This window comes from Anas platyrhynchos, chromosome 1 (assembly GCF_047663525.1).
Source record: "Anas platyrhynchos isolate ZD024472 breed Pekin duck chromosome 1, IASCAAS_PekinDuck_T2T, whole genome shotgun sequence".
Taxonomy (NCBI): Eukaryota; Metazoa; Chordata; class Aves; order Anseriformes; family Anatidae; genus Anas; species Anas platyrhynchos.
Genome location: NC_092587.1, coordinates 190,392,570 through 190,406,864, shown reverse-complemented (window position 1 = coordinate 190,406,864; position 14,295 = coordinate 190,392,570). Strand labels below are relative to the sequence as shown.

The window sequence follows — 14,295 nt, the reverse complement described above, 5'->3', positions numbered from 1 at the left end:
CTGCAATGCTTTAAAAACAAAACCCAAAAAACTTTTAAAATAAACCATTTCTCATGATGTTTATTTTTCAGGCTTTCATAAGATGACAGAATAATTCAGGCCAGGAGGAACCTCAGGAAGTCTCTGGTCCTGTAACATTTATTAGGATAAATGTTTGTATTGTGACTGCTGCTTTTGCTTTAAAGCTGCCATTATGCAATGAGAATTTGGGGTGAGGAAGTACCTTCTATTTGGGTGGTATCTTTGTCTAAACAAAATCTGCTCAAGTCTTATTATCAGGCTTTCTTTTTTTTTTTTTTTTTTGAACAGGATGTTTATCCAGGTATGCCTGTACTTCTACTGCAAGTTCTTGTGGCGCTGCCTGAAATTTGTGGTGAGGAAACTAACAGGGCGATGTGAGTTGCAAAGGATCTGTTACAACACAAAGCCTGGAGCTGCCAGAACTATGAAAATAGGTAACTGAAGAAATCAGTTTGCATGCCTTTGTACCTTTCTGCATGTGCTAAAAATAGTATGACTTTAAGGAATAATAAGTTAGATTTATACTGGATTCATTTAAAGTTGTCTGACGCTCTTATTTCAAATGCTGTTCTCTTACAGAGGCATCACTGAAAGGTTCAAAAAGTAAGGTGAGTGAAAGATCTCAGTTCAACTTTCCCGTTGTATCCAGTAGTTTGTTCAGTCAGCTGTTTACTCACCCCACAAAATCACTTTAGAATCTGATATGGTCTCACGTTAAAAGCATCTCCTCCTGAGGAGATGCTGTGACCATCACAGCAGGTGGCTTCCCAAAGCTGGGGGGAGTGTCCTGTGCTCCCCCAGCAGCACAATGTGGTGCTAGCACTGGGGGAATCAAGGGAGCAACAAACCAAGGAAGAGATGAGGGTGATGTTTTGAGACTTAGGCTTTCTTAGGTGGATTTCTCATCCTATCCAAAACTTCTGTAATTTGAAGTCAATCACTTACTGACTTCACAACTTTTTGTTTCTTTGCCTTTAAAGCAAGGATAAAAAGAGGTTGAAGTCAACATTACTTAGATTGCAAAGACAACTTAGATCTCTGCTTTCTTGTTAAATGCACTAATGGACAAGACTTCCAATTCATCCTTTCGCTATAGCATTGGTTGTACTAATATAAATGCTTCTCACTCATCTGAAAAAAATGTTTGTGTATGCATTAAGATTACTAAGGCATTCATTTCTCCTTGGTATGAGAACTAGAGCTGTTGAAAAGCTTACCTCGACACTAATGAGAATGGTGTCACATAGTTTATAGTTCGGCATGGTACTTCCAAATGTACTTTTAGCACAATAAGAAAGGCAGATCCTTATATAAGAAAATTGTTTAGATGCAGTATAAATTTATGTAATTTTAAGACAGAGCACCAGAAAACTCTTCCTTAATTTTTTGGAAGGCATGGTGACTTTTGATATTGAACTTTTGGAGGTATCTTCAAGGCGATGATGTGCAAGAGGAAGGAAAAATGTATTTGTGTTACTGCAATATGTTGGGAGAGGGCGGTGTCAAAATGAAGGGGTGCGATCCCACTAATTAGGTGGGTGGCTTGAAGCTGCTTCTCAACTGAAAGCCACAATGCAGATCATCTTTGCTAATAGCTGTTGCGGACATAACTGGCTCCAAGGGCATGGGGAAGCAGCTCAAGTTTTCACATGAGGATGGTGCTCTGAAGCTAGTCATTAGGGTTGAGTACGTTGGAAAGGTGTGCATATGGAGTTGGCTCTTCAGGGCTTTTAAGCTAGAAGCTTTTGTGTATTAAATTTACTGTTTTTACCTTTCATTGAACAATAGCTTCCATAAGAATTAATGCGTGTTTTTAAAACCTCTTTTTAGCGTCTGCAAACTTCAGTAAGTGTTCACCCTGATGCTATTGAAAAAACTATAGATGACATCATGGAGCTGAAAAAGATTAACCCAGATATAAATCCACAGTAAGTTCATGACTTCCTTATGAAATAAATGGGAAATTATTGATTTCTTTTCAGTACCCAAGTCTGTGGACAACTTTTTTCATAGCTATTTTGGTACACAATCTGAAGATGAATTTTGTTTCTCAGTGTAAAACTACAGCTTAAGCTTTGCTGTCAAAAAGCTGATGGAAAAATGAACGATCTTTTGTGGGGACTGTAATAGGCAAGTCCTGAGTTTCTTTGTCTAGCTGCTTCCTGAATCATGCTTAGTACATTGTTGATGCATTGATTTATGGGGACCACTTGCCCAGGGATAAAATACTGCCAAGGCAGGTGGTCGTGGAAGTGACAGTGATGGCTTCTTAGCAAGGCTGTAGGTAGCCTTTTGGGCAGGGAAGAAATTGGTCTGTTGTAACTGGCAAACCAATATATTGCTTCTGTCTTAAAAGTGCTTTGAGTTATTAAAACACAAGGTTTACCAACACAACACGGATGATTTTTATTTTTTTTTAATGCTACAAGATCTTAGCGGTAAGAAGTTAACAACAAATGACTAAATTCAAAACCACGTATTTCAAGAGCATGTAGTAACACTTCTGTTATTGGTATAAAAATTGTGTTTCAGTGGGCAAAGGAGGAGGGTTCCACAGCTTAGATACTCAGTGTTGCACAGGACACTGGTAGCTGAAATTCAGATTGGGGGGGGGGGGGGGGGCGGGAATCGGCAATGAAAAATTAGTGAGGGTGACATATCAGAAAAAAAATGCAGAATGTGCATAGCTCAGAGCCTGACCTGCGGACCTTAGTAACCGCAGCATTAGCAGTTGGGCTAATTGAAGTACTCACTTGTCAATATTGGACACTTGGGTAACAGGGTGGAACAATGCCAAGAAGAAACAGGAAATTCATTAAAATAATATTTGTGTGGCACCAGAGATCATCGTATCTTCTTGTGGCTTTGCCTTTGGCCTCTGAGTAAAAGCTGTCTTTCAAGAGAGGGAGAGCAGGGATACAAATGAATGGTGCTTGCTTGTATCTTGCCCCTGAACTAGGTTGCATTCGAGTGCTCTGGTCCTCGTATAAGAAAGCAAAACTTAATATTTTTTATTTAATCCAGGTGTTGTTCATATGCCAAGCACAGAACAAATGCTTAATTTTTTTTGGACAAGAAATTATGTGCTCAGTGTTTTACAGGACTGAGTCTTTCATTCCCTTGCCTGCTTCCATGGCATCTTCCCCTCTTAGTTTGCTGATCTCTTCAGAACAGTGAGGGATGTGAGCCTGGGATGTGCAAGGTAGTGCTGCATGCATAGAAACAAACCCTGCCACTAAATTGCTCCTTCCTTTACATTTTTTTATGGTTCTACTAAATTGCAGTCATCTGGACTGCAGCTTTACATGTGAGGCACTTACTTTATACAAAACTCTTCTGGAGAAACTTCAGCAAAAGCAGGTCAGCTATTTCTCTAGGCAGGATTAAGGAAAATCCATTGGTTTGCCTGGTCTCAAACATCAAAAAACCTGCATCCAAGCTGTCTTGTTGAGAAGCTCTGCCCTTCCCTTGCATAGCAGAGACTTAAAATCTCCTTGGGGAAAGGACATGGGGATGTGTCATGCTATGTGTTTGCACAAATCTGTGTGCAGTCAGTTTTGTTCATGTAGCATCTTTGCAGAGCTGAGCTAGCATCCCAGGCAAGTTTGCTCCGAGCTGTTCTTGACAGCGATGGGCTGCTGTGATCTGAATGGGAGGAGGCCCAGAGTAGTTTCCCTCTGTCAGTGCATTTGAGCTAAGCATGTATATCTATCTGGTGGTGGGAGCGAGTAGGTTGAATAACCAGGTGGTGACCCGTGCAATCTGCACCAACTACAGGAGCAGCCTGTGAAATGCTCCCAGTTTGAGGCTCCACGTGGGGTGGGGGTGTGAGCAGGTTGCTCCTGCACTCTGAGAACCACCACTGCCAGCACAGGGACAACAGGAGGTGGTGTGAGGCAGCAGCAGCTCATCTGCATCTGCTCAGTGCTGCTAGGGAAGGAGAAGAGCTCCCTTCCCCCCCACCCCCCCCCCAAAATAAAAAAGAAATTCTTCCTCCATGAAGAAATTCCCTTTCCTCCATGAACAGCATTGCACTGAGTACTTGACTGGCTTTAAATAGCAAGTTCAAATACTGCTTGCTTAGTATATGGTGTTCAGCTTGGAACTTAAGCACAACATTTTAATATATAAAATTGCTCTGCTTTTCCACTGCTTATGATGTTTTGCTCTGAACTACCGTGAGGTTATTAAGTAGTTAAAAACATGATGGCCATGGCTTAGTGATGCAGTACGGCAATTCTGTCTGGCTTCTCAGCTTCCTTTGAAATGCAGCCTTTCTATAAAACTGTAGGGTATAGCAAGTGAAGCATGCAAAAAATAAACACCAAAGGGGGGAAATGCTGTTTAGGTTATTCAAAAAGGGTTACAGACAGAAATAGCACGCAGTTGTGGCAAGAGAAATGGCCTAATGATGACATCTCTTATTCTGTGGATTAATCTCAGAAGATAAGCAGTCAAAATCCTTCTGCTAAGGAAAATTTAACAGTGTTATGGAATAAACAAAGTATTTCAGAGTACCAAATAGGGCAGATAAGGAATCTGTGCAGCTTGATATCAGCACAGCCTGTGTTCCAACAAGCAGTGAGGATATAGATCTGTGTTCTCCAAATTTATACGAGGCATTTGGATCATTTTAGCCTTTATTTAAAATATATAAAAAAGAAAAAATCAAGGCCGTATTCCTATACATAATTGAATATTCAAATGTAATATAAAACTGAAAATGTAATATAAAACTGACATGCTTATAACTTGTATTTTATTAGGAAAAAAAAACACTAAAACTGAACAAATTGTAATTTAAAGTCTTCAAAGCTTTTTTATAAGGATGCATCAGGTTGATCTGCATAATAATGAAAAGAGCTGTTATTGTGATTCTTAACATGAGTCCAACAAAAAACAAGTCTACGTAGAGGCAGATCTTTGAACTGTTACTTTTTTTTTTATAATATTCTTTATGCAGGCTAAGGCGGCATGGAAATAAAATGCATGTTTTTAGCTTTTTGCTGAGTTTCCCCTTTCCTTTTTAAGTTCACTTCTCTGGTCTCAGGGCATTGTTTGGGAAGCTGCCATTTGAATGGGGGTGAAGATTCAGTGATGTGATTGTAATAGGCTTTGAAAGCTGCTGTGTGTACTTACGAGACTTCCCTACGTAGAAATTCACCATTTCAAGTTTAAAAATCCATATTTTTTGATCAAAGTAGGGCACTAAATAAGACTATAACTTTCACAAGGCCTCATCTAATATAATACTAATCTCCTGGAAAGTGTTTTGCAGTAAATAAAATACTGGATTATTAATTCATTGATGTAACATTACTCGTGAATTAAACAGGTACGTATGCTGTAGTGCTGTGGCTTGGCTGCAAATGACTTAGTTGGATTATATTTTTTTTTCTCCCACCCCCAGGCTGGGAGTATCTCTTCAGGCCTGCCTGCTGCAGATTGTCGGGTACAGGAATCTGGTTGTAGAGGTTGAAAAGCTGCGCCGAGAGCCGTACGATTCAGAGAACCCACAACATGAGGAAATGCTCCTGAAGGTAGGTGCTTAAGAGGCACTGATAAGGTGTCCTTTATTCATGCCAGCTCCAAAGGGCTAGTTCATAAACCTCTTAAAACATCAGGAGATACTATCACCTCCCTCCATCATGTACCTGCTTTGAGATCAGACCGTACAGCATGCTCATCTAGTCTGGGTGTAACACCTGGCAGGCAAGCAGCTTGTTCACTGTTGATGAACACGTGTCACTTGGCTGAACTGTGTCTAGGTGCTGGATATACAGCTCTTATTGCAGGCAACAGCTCAGTGCTGAGCTCTGGATAAAACAGCAGCATGTCCTATTTCAGTTCACCTTTTCCTCAAATTCTCATAATGAGAATAAACTTTTTTTTCTCCTCAGTTTCTTGTGTTTTTTGAAGACGTTGTTCATATATCCCATTGATAAGCCGCTAGCTTTCACAGTGTACGATGGCAGGGTGGGAAATATGCACGTTTACATTTACCAAATGTATTTTCAAATGAAAAGAAAATTAGACCATTCTTTAGGTAATATGTGAACAACAATGAAAACCATACCAATTGGGTTTTACTTCATGCTTTAAGGAAAACCTGGCACAGCACCAGGTAAGTGTTTTTTTTTTGAGGAAGATGGACTTGAAGCTGTAAGCTTCAGGGAGAGAGCTAGAGAGCTTGTTTATATTGGAAAGAAACTGAGGAGAGAATAAAGAGGATGGAATATAGTCAAATAACGAATCCCAGTATTTCTTCTGATTCTTCTGATCATAGCTAGTGCAAGATGCTTCAGAGAAGTTGCAAGAATAGTGAATACATAAACTTGTACAGAAAAAACGTTTTTTTACGTAACTGTCAGAGGTCGTAAAATAAAAAATAAATCAGGTTTTGTTCTTAAATAAAAGTACTGAAATCTGTTTTTACTGTTTTTAAATAAAGCAAGTTTAAGTACTGAAAACTTCAAGCAGTTCCTTTGATTCTGCCCCTGCTCCAGGAAAATATTCCTAAACACATTGTGCACTTGCACTGGCCAGCATGCAAGAAGTAGGGTGTGAGGTGATCATGGGTAAGGAGCACTGAGGAGCTGGCTCTTTTCTTGCCACCTGGCATTTGGGGACCTGGTTCTTAGCTGCTCCTGAAAATGGTAGCTGTGATGTGTAGTCACGTAACATTTAAAGACAAAAGCAGAGTAAAACCTGAGCATTTGTCAGAAGGGAAGCTAAACAGTGCAGCTTACATTGTAAAATTCCTAATGCTGGAAGAAGTATCAGTGTCTCCATCTGACTTCAGTGTAACCTGTGCAATAGCACTTGCAAAAGTGAAAAGCCTGCTGCAAATTAATTGTCATGTCAAATAGAAAGATGTTCAGTGGTTTAATTCAGCTTCCAGTCCACACTGGGGAAGAATAAGCCAGTAGATTTTCTTTGCTTCTAGGTATTTTGCCAAGTGATCTCTGCAATGGGTAATTCAAGTTCCTAATGCCTATCATTTATTCATGTTTACCAGGAGGGCAATTTATGAATGAGAGGAAGATTAACATAATGTGATTGAACTAATAAATAATACTGTGTTTAGTGTCAATGGATGAACAGGGAAGACACTAAATATGATTTAAACACTGCATAATGCTTTATGCAGTCACAACAAAGTGAAATCATTGAAAGTTTTAACTTTCCAAAGGTACTCAACTTTAAATGCAGTCTGAATTGCTAAAATTAATACAACTTCTGTGTGGATTACTTGAGAAATGTGCATACTGCTCTTTCCATTGGGTAGGCTTTATCTTTTATCTAAGTGTCCCGAGGCCCTATTCACCAGCTTATTGGTAACACCTGATTTCTCAATACACTCTGGAAAGCATCGGTTTGCAATATGGCACATAAGATGTGCAGAAAGGTGTGTTTTTCAGGTGTCGATTTAGGCTGCTTTTAGGTGCCTAGCAACATGATATTTAGACACTAAGTCACTGGCCCAGTGCAGCTAAGTAGATTTATTCTAGCTGAGGATCTGGCTTGTTAAATCACTTTCTCCTTTTTATTTATTTATTTTTAATGTGAAATCAATGAATGATTCACCCCTTAGTTAAAAACGAAGGTGGAAAGTGCTGTTCTTGTATGTCTTTTCTTCTTTCTATGTTCTCTAATTTGCTTTTTAGCTCTGTGGTAGCCAAGCCAGCACCCTCGATTTATTACCCTTCTGGAGACTTGCAAAAGATGCTGGAGAAAAGATTGCTGCAGAGCCTTAGGGACCTGAGGGCTGATTGCCTGCCTCTCTGCCAGTGATTTACAACCAACTTCCAGCCCGTTCCTATCTCAGTGCTTATGGAGGCAGGCTCTAGTTTGATACACAAAGCACGATCAAAATAAGTCCTTGTGTGAGATGTTGCTGTGCTTGCAGATAAAGTCAGAAGGACCTTCTAGGGCTGAAATGGCTGCAAAACTTGAGTGGTTAGGCTTCCACCTGCAATCTTCCTCACCACCAGGAATTTCATTTGTTTTGCTGCTCTGGTTGCTGGAATAGCTATACAGATCTCTTACACAAGAATTTACCTTGCTTTAAAGAGAAGAAAGTCATGCCAATGTGTTGAGGCTTAATTATATTCTACCTGTGATCTTCCTAGTTGTGGAAATGCTTGAAGCCCAATTCACCACTGAAAGCTCGGATTTCGAAGCAGTGGTGTGAAATTGGTTTCCAAGGTGATGATCCTAAAACAGACTTCAGAGGGATGGGTCTGCTGGGATTATATAACTTGGTGTAAGTATGCTCCTTTAGAGATGTATTTATGTGCATCTGAAGTTGTGAAAAGCAGCATTATATGCAGGTTTTTTAGCAAGTCTGTAGGAAAAAAACTTTGAAAAGCATTAGGGACTCCATATCAAAAACTGAAAAAACTTTTATTTTTCCTTTTTTTTTTTTTTGAGGGAGGGACTTCTCTTCTGGAGGGTCTCCCTCTTCTTTTAGTATTTCTCATTGAACGAGGTTATACTGCTCATTAAGTCTTTTTTTTTTTCCCCCTCCCTCTAACACAGTAAGTTAACGCTCTTCCCACAGGAGAGAAACTGTAAAATATATTTTCACCAATATCTGGAGGATCTCTTTAAACAAAATGCCCTGGAAGTGAGTAGGTGGGAGGGTTATGTCACTGCTCATCTTTCTTGATTTGGAACTTTTATACTGAATTCTTAAGTAAAATACTTGAAGTCTGGCCACTGATGGCAAACTTCTATAGCTGGACTGCTTTTTAAATTTTTTCTATACCCAATATTAAGCAGTGAGGTTTACATAAATATTCCCTCTGCCTCATGCAGGCCAGGTGTTTGGTGTCATCTAGAGCTAGCAATTTAAGAATTGATTGGTCCCTGTTATTTCCTCCAGCCCTTGTATCTGCTGCAGATAACAGATGCAAGATTTATTTTGCTAAAAATAACCTCTCCCTGGTATGGCAGGACAGGGGAATAAATATTTTCTGTTTTTCTATGTTGAGGGACACTTTAAATAAATAAATGACTGTCATTCTCTAGCCAAGACCAGTGAAGGATCTGGACTCTAGAGCCTGATTTGAACTTCCACTGTATGTGACTCCCTACCACATATTTCAGTCTGCTGTGTTGACTTCTATCTTGCTTAGTGAATCTGCCAGATCAAAGAGCCTGATCTGCTTTATCTTGAGTTCTGCAGTCAACACGCGCTAGTAATAAGCAATAGATCTTCTGTAGGATGGGCAGAAAGGCGAGCCTGGTAACCCACACTCACTAGCAGCTTATGGAATTCCACTTGTCATTTCAGGCTGCTTTTATCTTTCTCTTTGGGGGTCTGAGGGGTAGTTGAATTAATTTAACATGTTAAAGTTACTAATTCTGCATAGTGCATGTAGTGATATTTAAAGGGCCTGGCACTGGCATGTATGGACAGCTTATGACTTAAACAAAAAGGCAAAGTTTAACAATTTAACTGAAACATCTCTCTTCAGGTATTTTGCCGAATGGGACACTGAGGTAGCCCAGCAAGTTCTTTCTGATTCTCTTCAGCCTAAATACAGGTAATGCTTTAGCCTAGAAAAGAATAATCTGAGAGAGTACTGTACTGGCTGTTGTTCTGGGAAGGGGGCTGTGTTTTCCTTTTGTTGGACATGTGAGTATTGCCACGTGCTATCTGTTTTCAAGTGCTGATCTTGAAAACTGATCAAATTCAAGAGGAAACTTGTATACTGGATATTAGAAATAGTGAAACTTAGCATTAAATGTTTTCACTTAATTTCTGATTTCAATTGATTTTATGTTTTTTATTTACCTTTGTTTTAATTCTTTTGTCTTTTCATAATGAAGGGAAGTCTCTAAGAAGGAACTAAGGTATTTTTTTCTTTTTTTCTTTTCTCTTAGTTTTGTAAGAATCTACATGTAAATAATCAAACCATGCTGTAATTTAGTGTGTTATAAACTGAACAGCTTTAATGCAACACAGATTCCCATTCCTTTCTCTAAACACTGCAGAGTTAATTCCAACTTCAGCTAATGGTTCAAGGCTGGGTACATCTGACTATGCTAAAATATATAAAGAATAAAATCAACCTTGCTTGTTGTAGCCAAGACACTACTTTTTTTTTTTTTTTTTTTAAGAGCTATTTAGTAATAAACTAACCAACAAATCCAACAGATTTGGGGTAACTTCTGGGGAGGTGTTTCAGCAGTGCAAATATGGTCACAGCAGCTGTGACTGGCTTTATAATCAAAAGCACTCTATGCCAAGAGTTTATTAGCACAGCTGAAAATCCACTTTATTATTCACATACTTTGGCTACCTTGACTAATGACTGGTCTAATCTGGCTAGTCCAATGTCCTGATTTCTGAGAGATCGGGTACTTTCAGGTGCCAAAAAGCTGGTATTGCAAACAACAATTTGTGAGAAGACTTATTCCATAATTGCTGGGGGAATGGGTGCCTCTTAGCCAGTTCCATGGTAATCAGTTGTCTCAAAATACTTTTTCCTCTCTTCTTCTGCCAGTAGTGCTAAATACCCCCATAGTAGGGTGTTTACATCTGAATCCTGTATAGCTTTTGGTATCCCCAGCATTTTGTGGTTGAGTTACCAATGCTAATTCTGCGACAAAAAGTGCTTGGAGGGTTGAGGGGAGTGGAAGTGCAATAGACTTTGATCTTTGACTTAAATCCTCAAATTTAGTTTGTCTGGAATTTCCTTTTATATTCTCACATTTATTTTCTCACTGCAACCCCCCCCAGGTTTGGTCTTCTCTTTATGTATTGCGCTGCTACTGGATGCTTTTAATTAACGTGCCGTGATGAATAGGAGTTTTCACAATGCTTAAAAAGCATTATAGAAAATTGCCAAGATTTTTGTTTAACTGAACACAAGATTTACATGGGAGATAAAACAATACTACACAGGTGCTGAATATTTGCTGTCAGGGCTGAGAATCCCATCAGTGTTCTCCACTCTTATGATTTCCAAGGACCATCTTGCAGTTCTGTGTGAGCATGTGCAATTTTTACCCCTTGAAAGAGCATTCGTTAGAAGATAGATGCTGCTTGTGGTGCCTGTGGTGTTTTCCTGGTGTGGTTGCTTAGCAGCAGTGCTGGTTTCTGATGTGATAATGATCAATGTAGTTTCTATTTTTGTTGAACTGCATTGCTTGTCCACATCCTAAGTGTGCCACCTTTTATTATTCAACACTTGCTTGGGGGTTTTTTATAGATGTTATGCCACAACCTACAAAAATGACAAAGTTTTTAGAGAATAAGCATAGACTGGTGTAATCCTGTACACCAAGCCATGTAAGATGCAAAATTTTGTTCCAACATACATCACCTGGTAATGGGTCAGGATGGGTGTGAACCTCTCAGCATCTTTAATACTTAAAGGCAACAATTCTTAAATATTTTACTTGCCTGGAGTTCAGGGCATGGTTTTTAGTATAATATAAGCTTACTGTAATTCAAGTGTAGTCAAGAAGGACACTTGCACACAAGTGCCTACATGTATAATTTGGGATCTAAAGCCTGCAATCTCAGAGCTGCCTTATAAAGACAAAACTCCCACCAGACTCTAAGCCTTAGCCAGCTGGTGAGGGTCAGTCCCTTGCTTGCTTATAGCTGGTGGTAAATGCAGGCAATGATTTCTTCTAAATTTACTCTGAGTAGATACAGGTAAAACCTGGTTAGTAGAATATCAGCTGCTGATGGTTGCACCATGCAGCTTTCTTTTTTTAATGTTGTACAACAAATTTAATTCTTCCCTCTCCAGGCCTGTTTTATGGGAGGGGATCTTCTGTATTCTCGAAAACATTTGCATTGTTGTGCTAAACAACAAGAAATTCCTTAATTTTGGCTGTTGAATGACTTCTATTTTGGTGGGACATTAAAAATACTCCTGCGATAGAAAGCTCGTGTTTGCCTCCTCAAGTGGATTGCATTTCCAGTGATGAATGTCATGCACATCTTTGAGAACATGAAGGCTAAAATCATCATACATTTGTTGAAAGGAATTTGGTATACTGTTTTTTTTCAGCTCAAAATTAATTGAGGTGGATTATTTTTATGGCCAATATAGAAAATAACTGGCTTTTACTGAGAGCAGTGATGTAGGCTTTTGTCATCATTACCAAGTTTACTAGTGATGCCATAAACCAAGCTACATATTTCTAGCTATGTCCAGTCTCCCTATACGAATCGATTCACTCAGAAGCAGAGTTAAAGAGGATTAGCCCTATCAACAGAAGTAAAACACATAGTCTGTGTGTGTTTAATGTTGTAATAACAAAGAAATTGGAAGGAGATCTGTCAACTAGCAATTCATGTTAATATCTGGATTTTTTTTTTTTCCAGCCAATTCAGCAAAGCTGAATGGGAGAAGAAAAAGTTTGATAAGGCAATTGGGTAAGTTTTAGCCAGGAACACAACAGTTAACACTGATGCTGCATATTTGAAGGGAGCAGGGTATTGCTTGGTTACTTCTTTAAGGATTTTTTCAGTGTACATGCTAACATGCATCATCTTAACCATATCTTCATTTTGATCAAAGATTTCAGGATAAACCTACTTCGAAGTAAAAATTGGGAGTAGGGGGTGGAATCTTGTAGCAAATAAAAGGTTTTTTTGTGCATGCTGTGAATAGTGCAGTTATAAATATCTGTTTAATTCTTCTTAAAGCATAATATGATCAAGTCTCACCTGTCTCTCTGTCAGAGGCAGTTTCTGATCTGCTTTCAAGAAAGTATAACTGACTGTAACTGAGAATCTGTAATGCAGTATTTTAATGCCAGTACTTCATTGTTCTGTGAAACTTGCTGTTAAGCCTTATGTTAAGGACTCTTCCTCAAGAAATATCCAAAAACTAAGCAAGTTTGCTTTACTGTGTTTTCTTGGGAAATGGTCATTGCCAGAAATCTTGAGCTCTTTATGCAACAGGTTTACAAATTAAGAAAGAACTTCTAATTTCTGAGTTCTGCTGTGCCTAAATATACTTTCCTTGCTCATTTGTCTTAGCAGGACAGGGTGTTGGTTCATAGGTTAGATACCCTTTTTTCTGTTCCTAGCAAGCCCTGATTTAGGATTTTGCTTGTGTAGCTAGTTCTCTGTTGGGAAGAAATTGGAGGTGATTCAGCTAAATCTCTTTCACAGGCTTCTTAGCCATATGAATATCATCATGGGATCAATTGCATAAACCTTTATTTTCCTAACTGTGCGTACTGAATTCCAGTTGGGCAGATGGGTTAAAACAGCAAGTGTCAGGTCACCTTGCAGGCACAGCCACCGTGTGGAGTGCTTACCCTGTATCAGAAGTCAGTCCAGGGACTCCGGGGCTTGTTTTCATTTCATAGGAATGAATCTGTGCTGCTCCACTGAGAACACTGGCACGGTGATGAAACTCCTGTTTTCACTTCGACCATATGTTTCACTAGGGAAACACTGCCATTAGAGAGTAGAAAGCAGATAGGACAAATGTTTTTGTAGTTTTCCATCACACTTGGAAGCTCACAAGAGGGAGAGTCAATACACCTCAGTATGACCTAACCTGCAATGTCAGTGACAGTTTCTTATAGCCTGTGGAAAGAAGACAAGCTCTCAAGAAATGTTTTTCTTTCTTCCAGCTACTCTTTTGCTATTGTGGGTATTAACATAACAGACCTTGCATATAACCTGCTCGTGAGTGGAGCTCTGAAGACCCACTTCTACAATGTTGCTCCAGAGGCACCAACACTCACCCACTTTCAGCAGACCTTCTGTAAGTGATGAGGGGGGGATACCTACTTAGTTTGAACTCCTACTTTTGTACTGCTTTTTTTTCCTGCCCTTGCAGATAAGAGTACTGTAAATTGGCTGACACAGCACAAATAGTGTTGTGCTGGTCTTACTGTCCTGGCTTTAGAGTACTTGGATCCACTTCTGAGTTGTGATGCATGTCACCATCAAACCAGGGAGTAAAACAAAACAAAAGGCCTGAACTAATGCCTTCCTACCTGCTTAAACTGCTTTTAAATAATAAGAAACTAAGGGTATTTTCCCCATAAATCCATCTGTTTTAAGATATCTACATTCAAGTGCCTCACTGCACCCTTCAGTGGACTTGTCCTGCTGGGAATTATTTTTTTTTTCCCAGCCCTTTCCCCTGTAATTGAGCATCCCTTCTACAGCACAGACCTACTGTGCATCTTTGCCAGAAGGGCACTGCACCAGGTGCTACATTTCTAATGTTTTTCAAAATGTAGGCAAGGAACTGATAATAAGACGTCAAGATGCACTGTTTT

The 14,295-nt window shown here is 39.3% G+C and overlaps 1 protein-coding gene across 6 annotated transcripts in view; it reads left to right on the top strand.

The window, feature by feature from the left end:
• Positions 1–14,295, top strand: part of ELMOD1 (ELMO domain containing 1) — a 41,924-nt gene that overhangs the window by 24,685 nt on the left and 2,944 nt on the right. For 5 of the 6 annotated variants that reach the window (XM_038175752.2, XM_072032727.1, XM_038175760.2 and 2 more), the window contains 9 exons: positions 310–455; positions 601–629; positions 1,852–1,949; positions 5,432–5,561; positions 8,154–8,287; positions 9,504–9,572; positions 9,859–9,882; positions 12,374–12,424; positions 13,639–13,772. In XM_038175752.2, coding sequence (XP_038031680.2) covers positions 310–455; positions 601–629; positions 1,852–1,949; positions 5,432–5,561; positions 8,154–8,287; positions 9,504–9,572; positions 9,859–9,882; positions 12,374–12,424; positions 13,639–13,772 — 815 coding nt within the window. The remainder of the gene's footprint in view (positions 1–309; positions 456–600; positions 630–1,851; positions 1,950–5,431; positions 5,562–8,153; positions 8,288–9,503; positions 9,573–9,858; positions 9,883–12,373; positions 12,425–13,638; positions 13,773–14,295) is intronic. The other variant, XM_038175765.2, reaches the window with a different exon arrangement.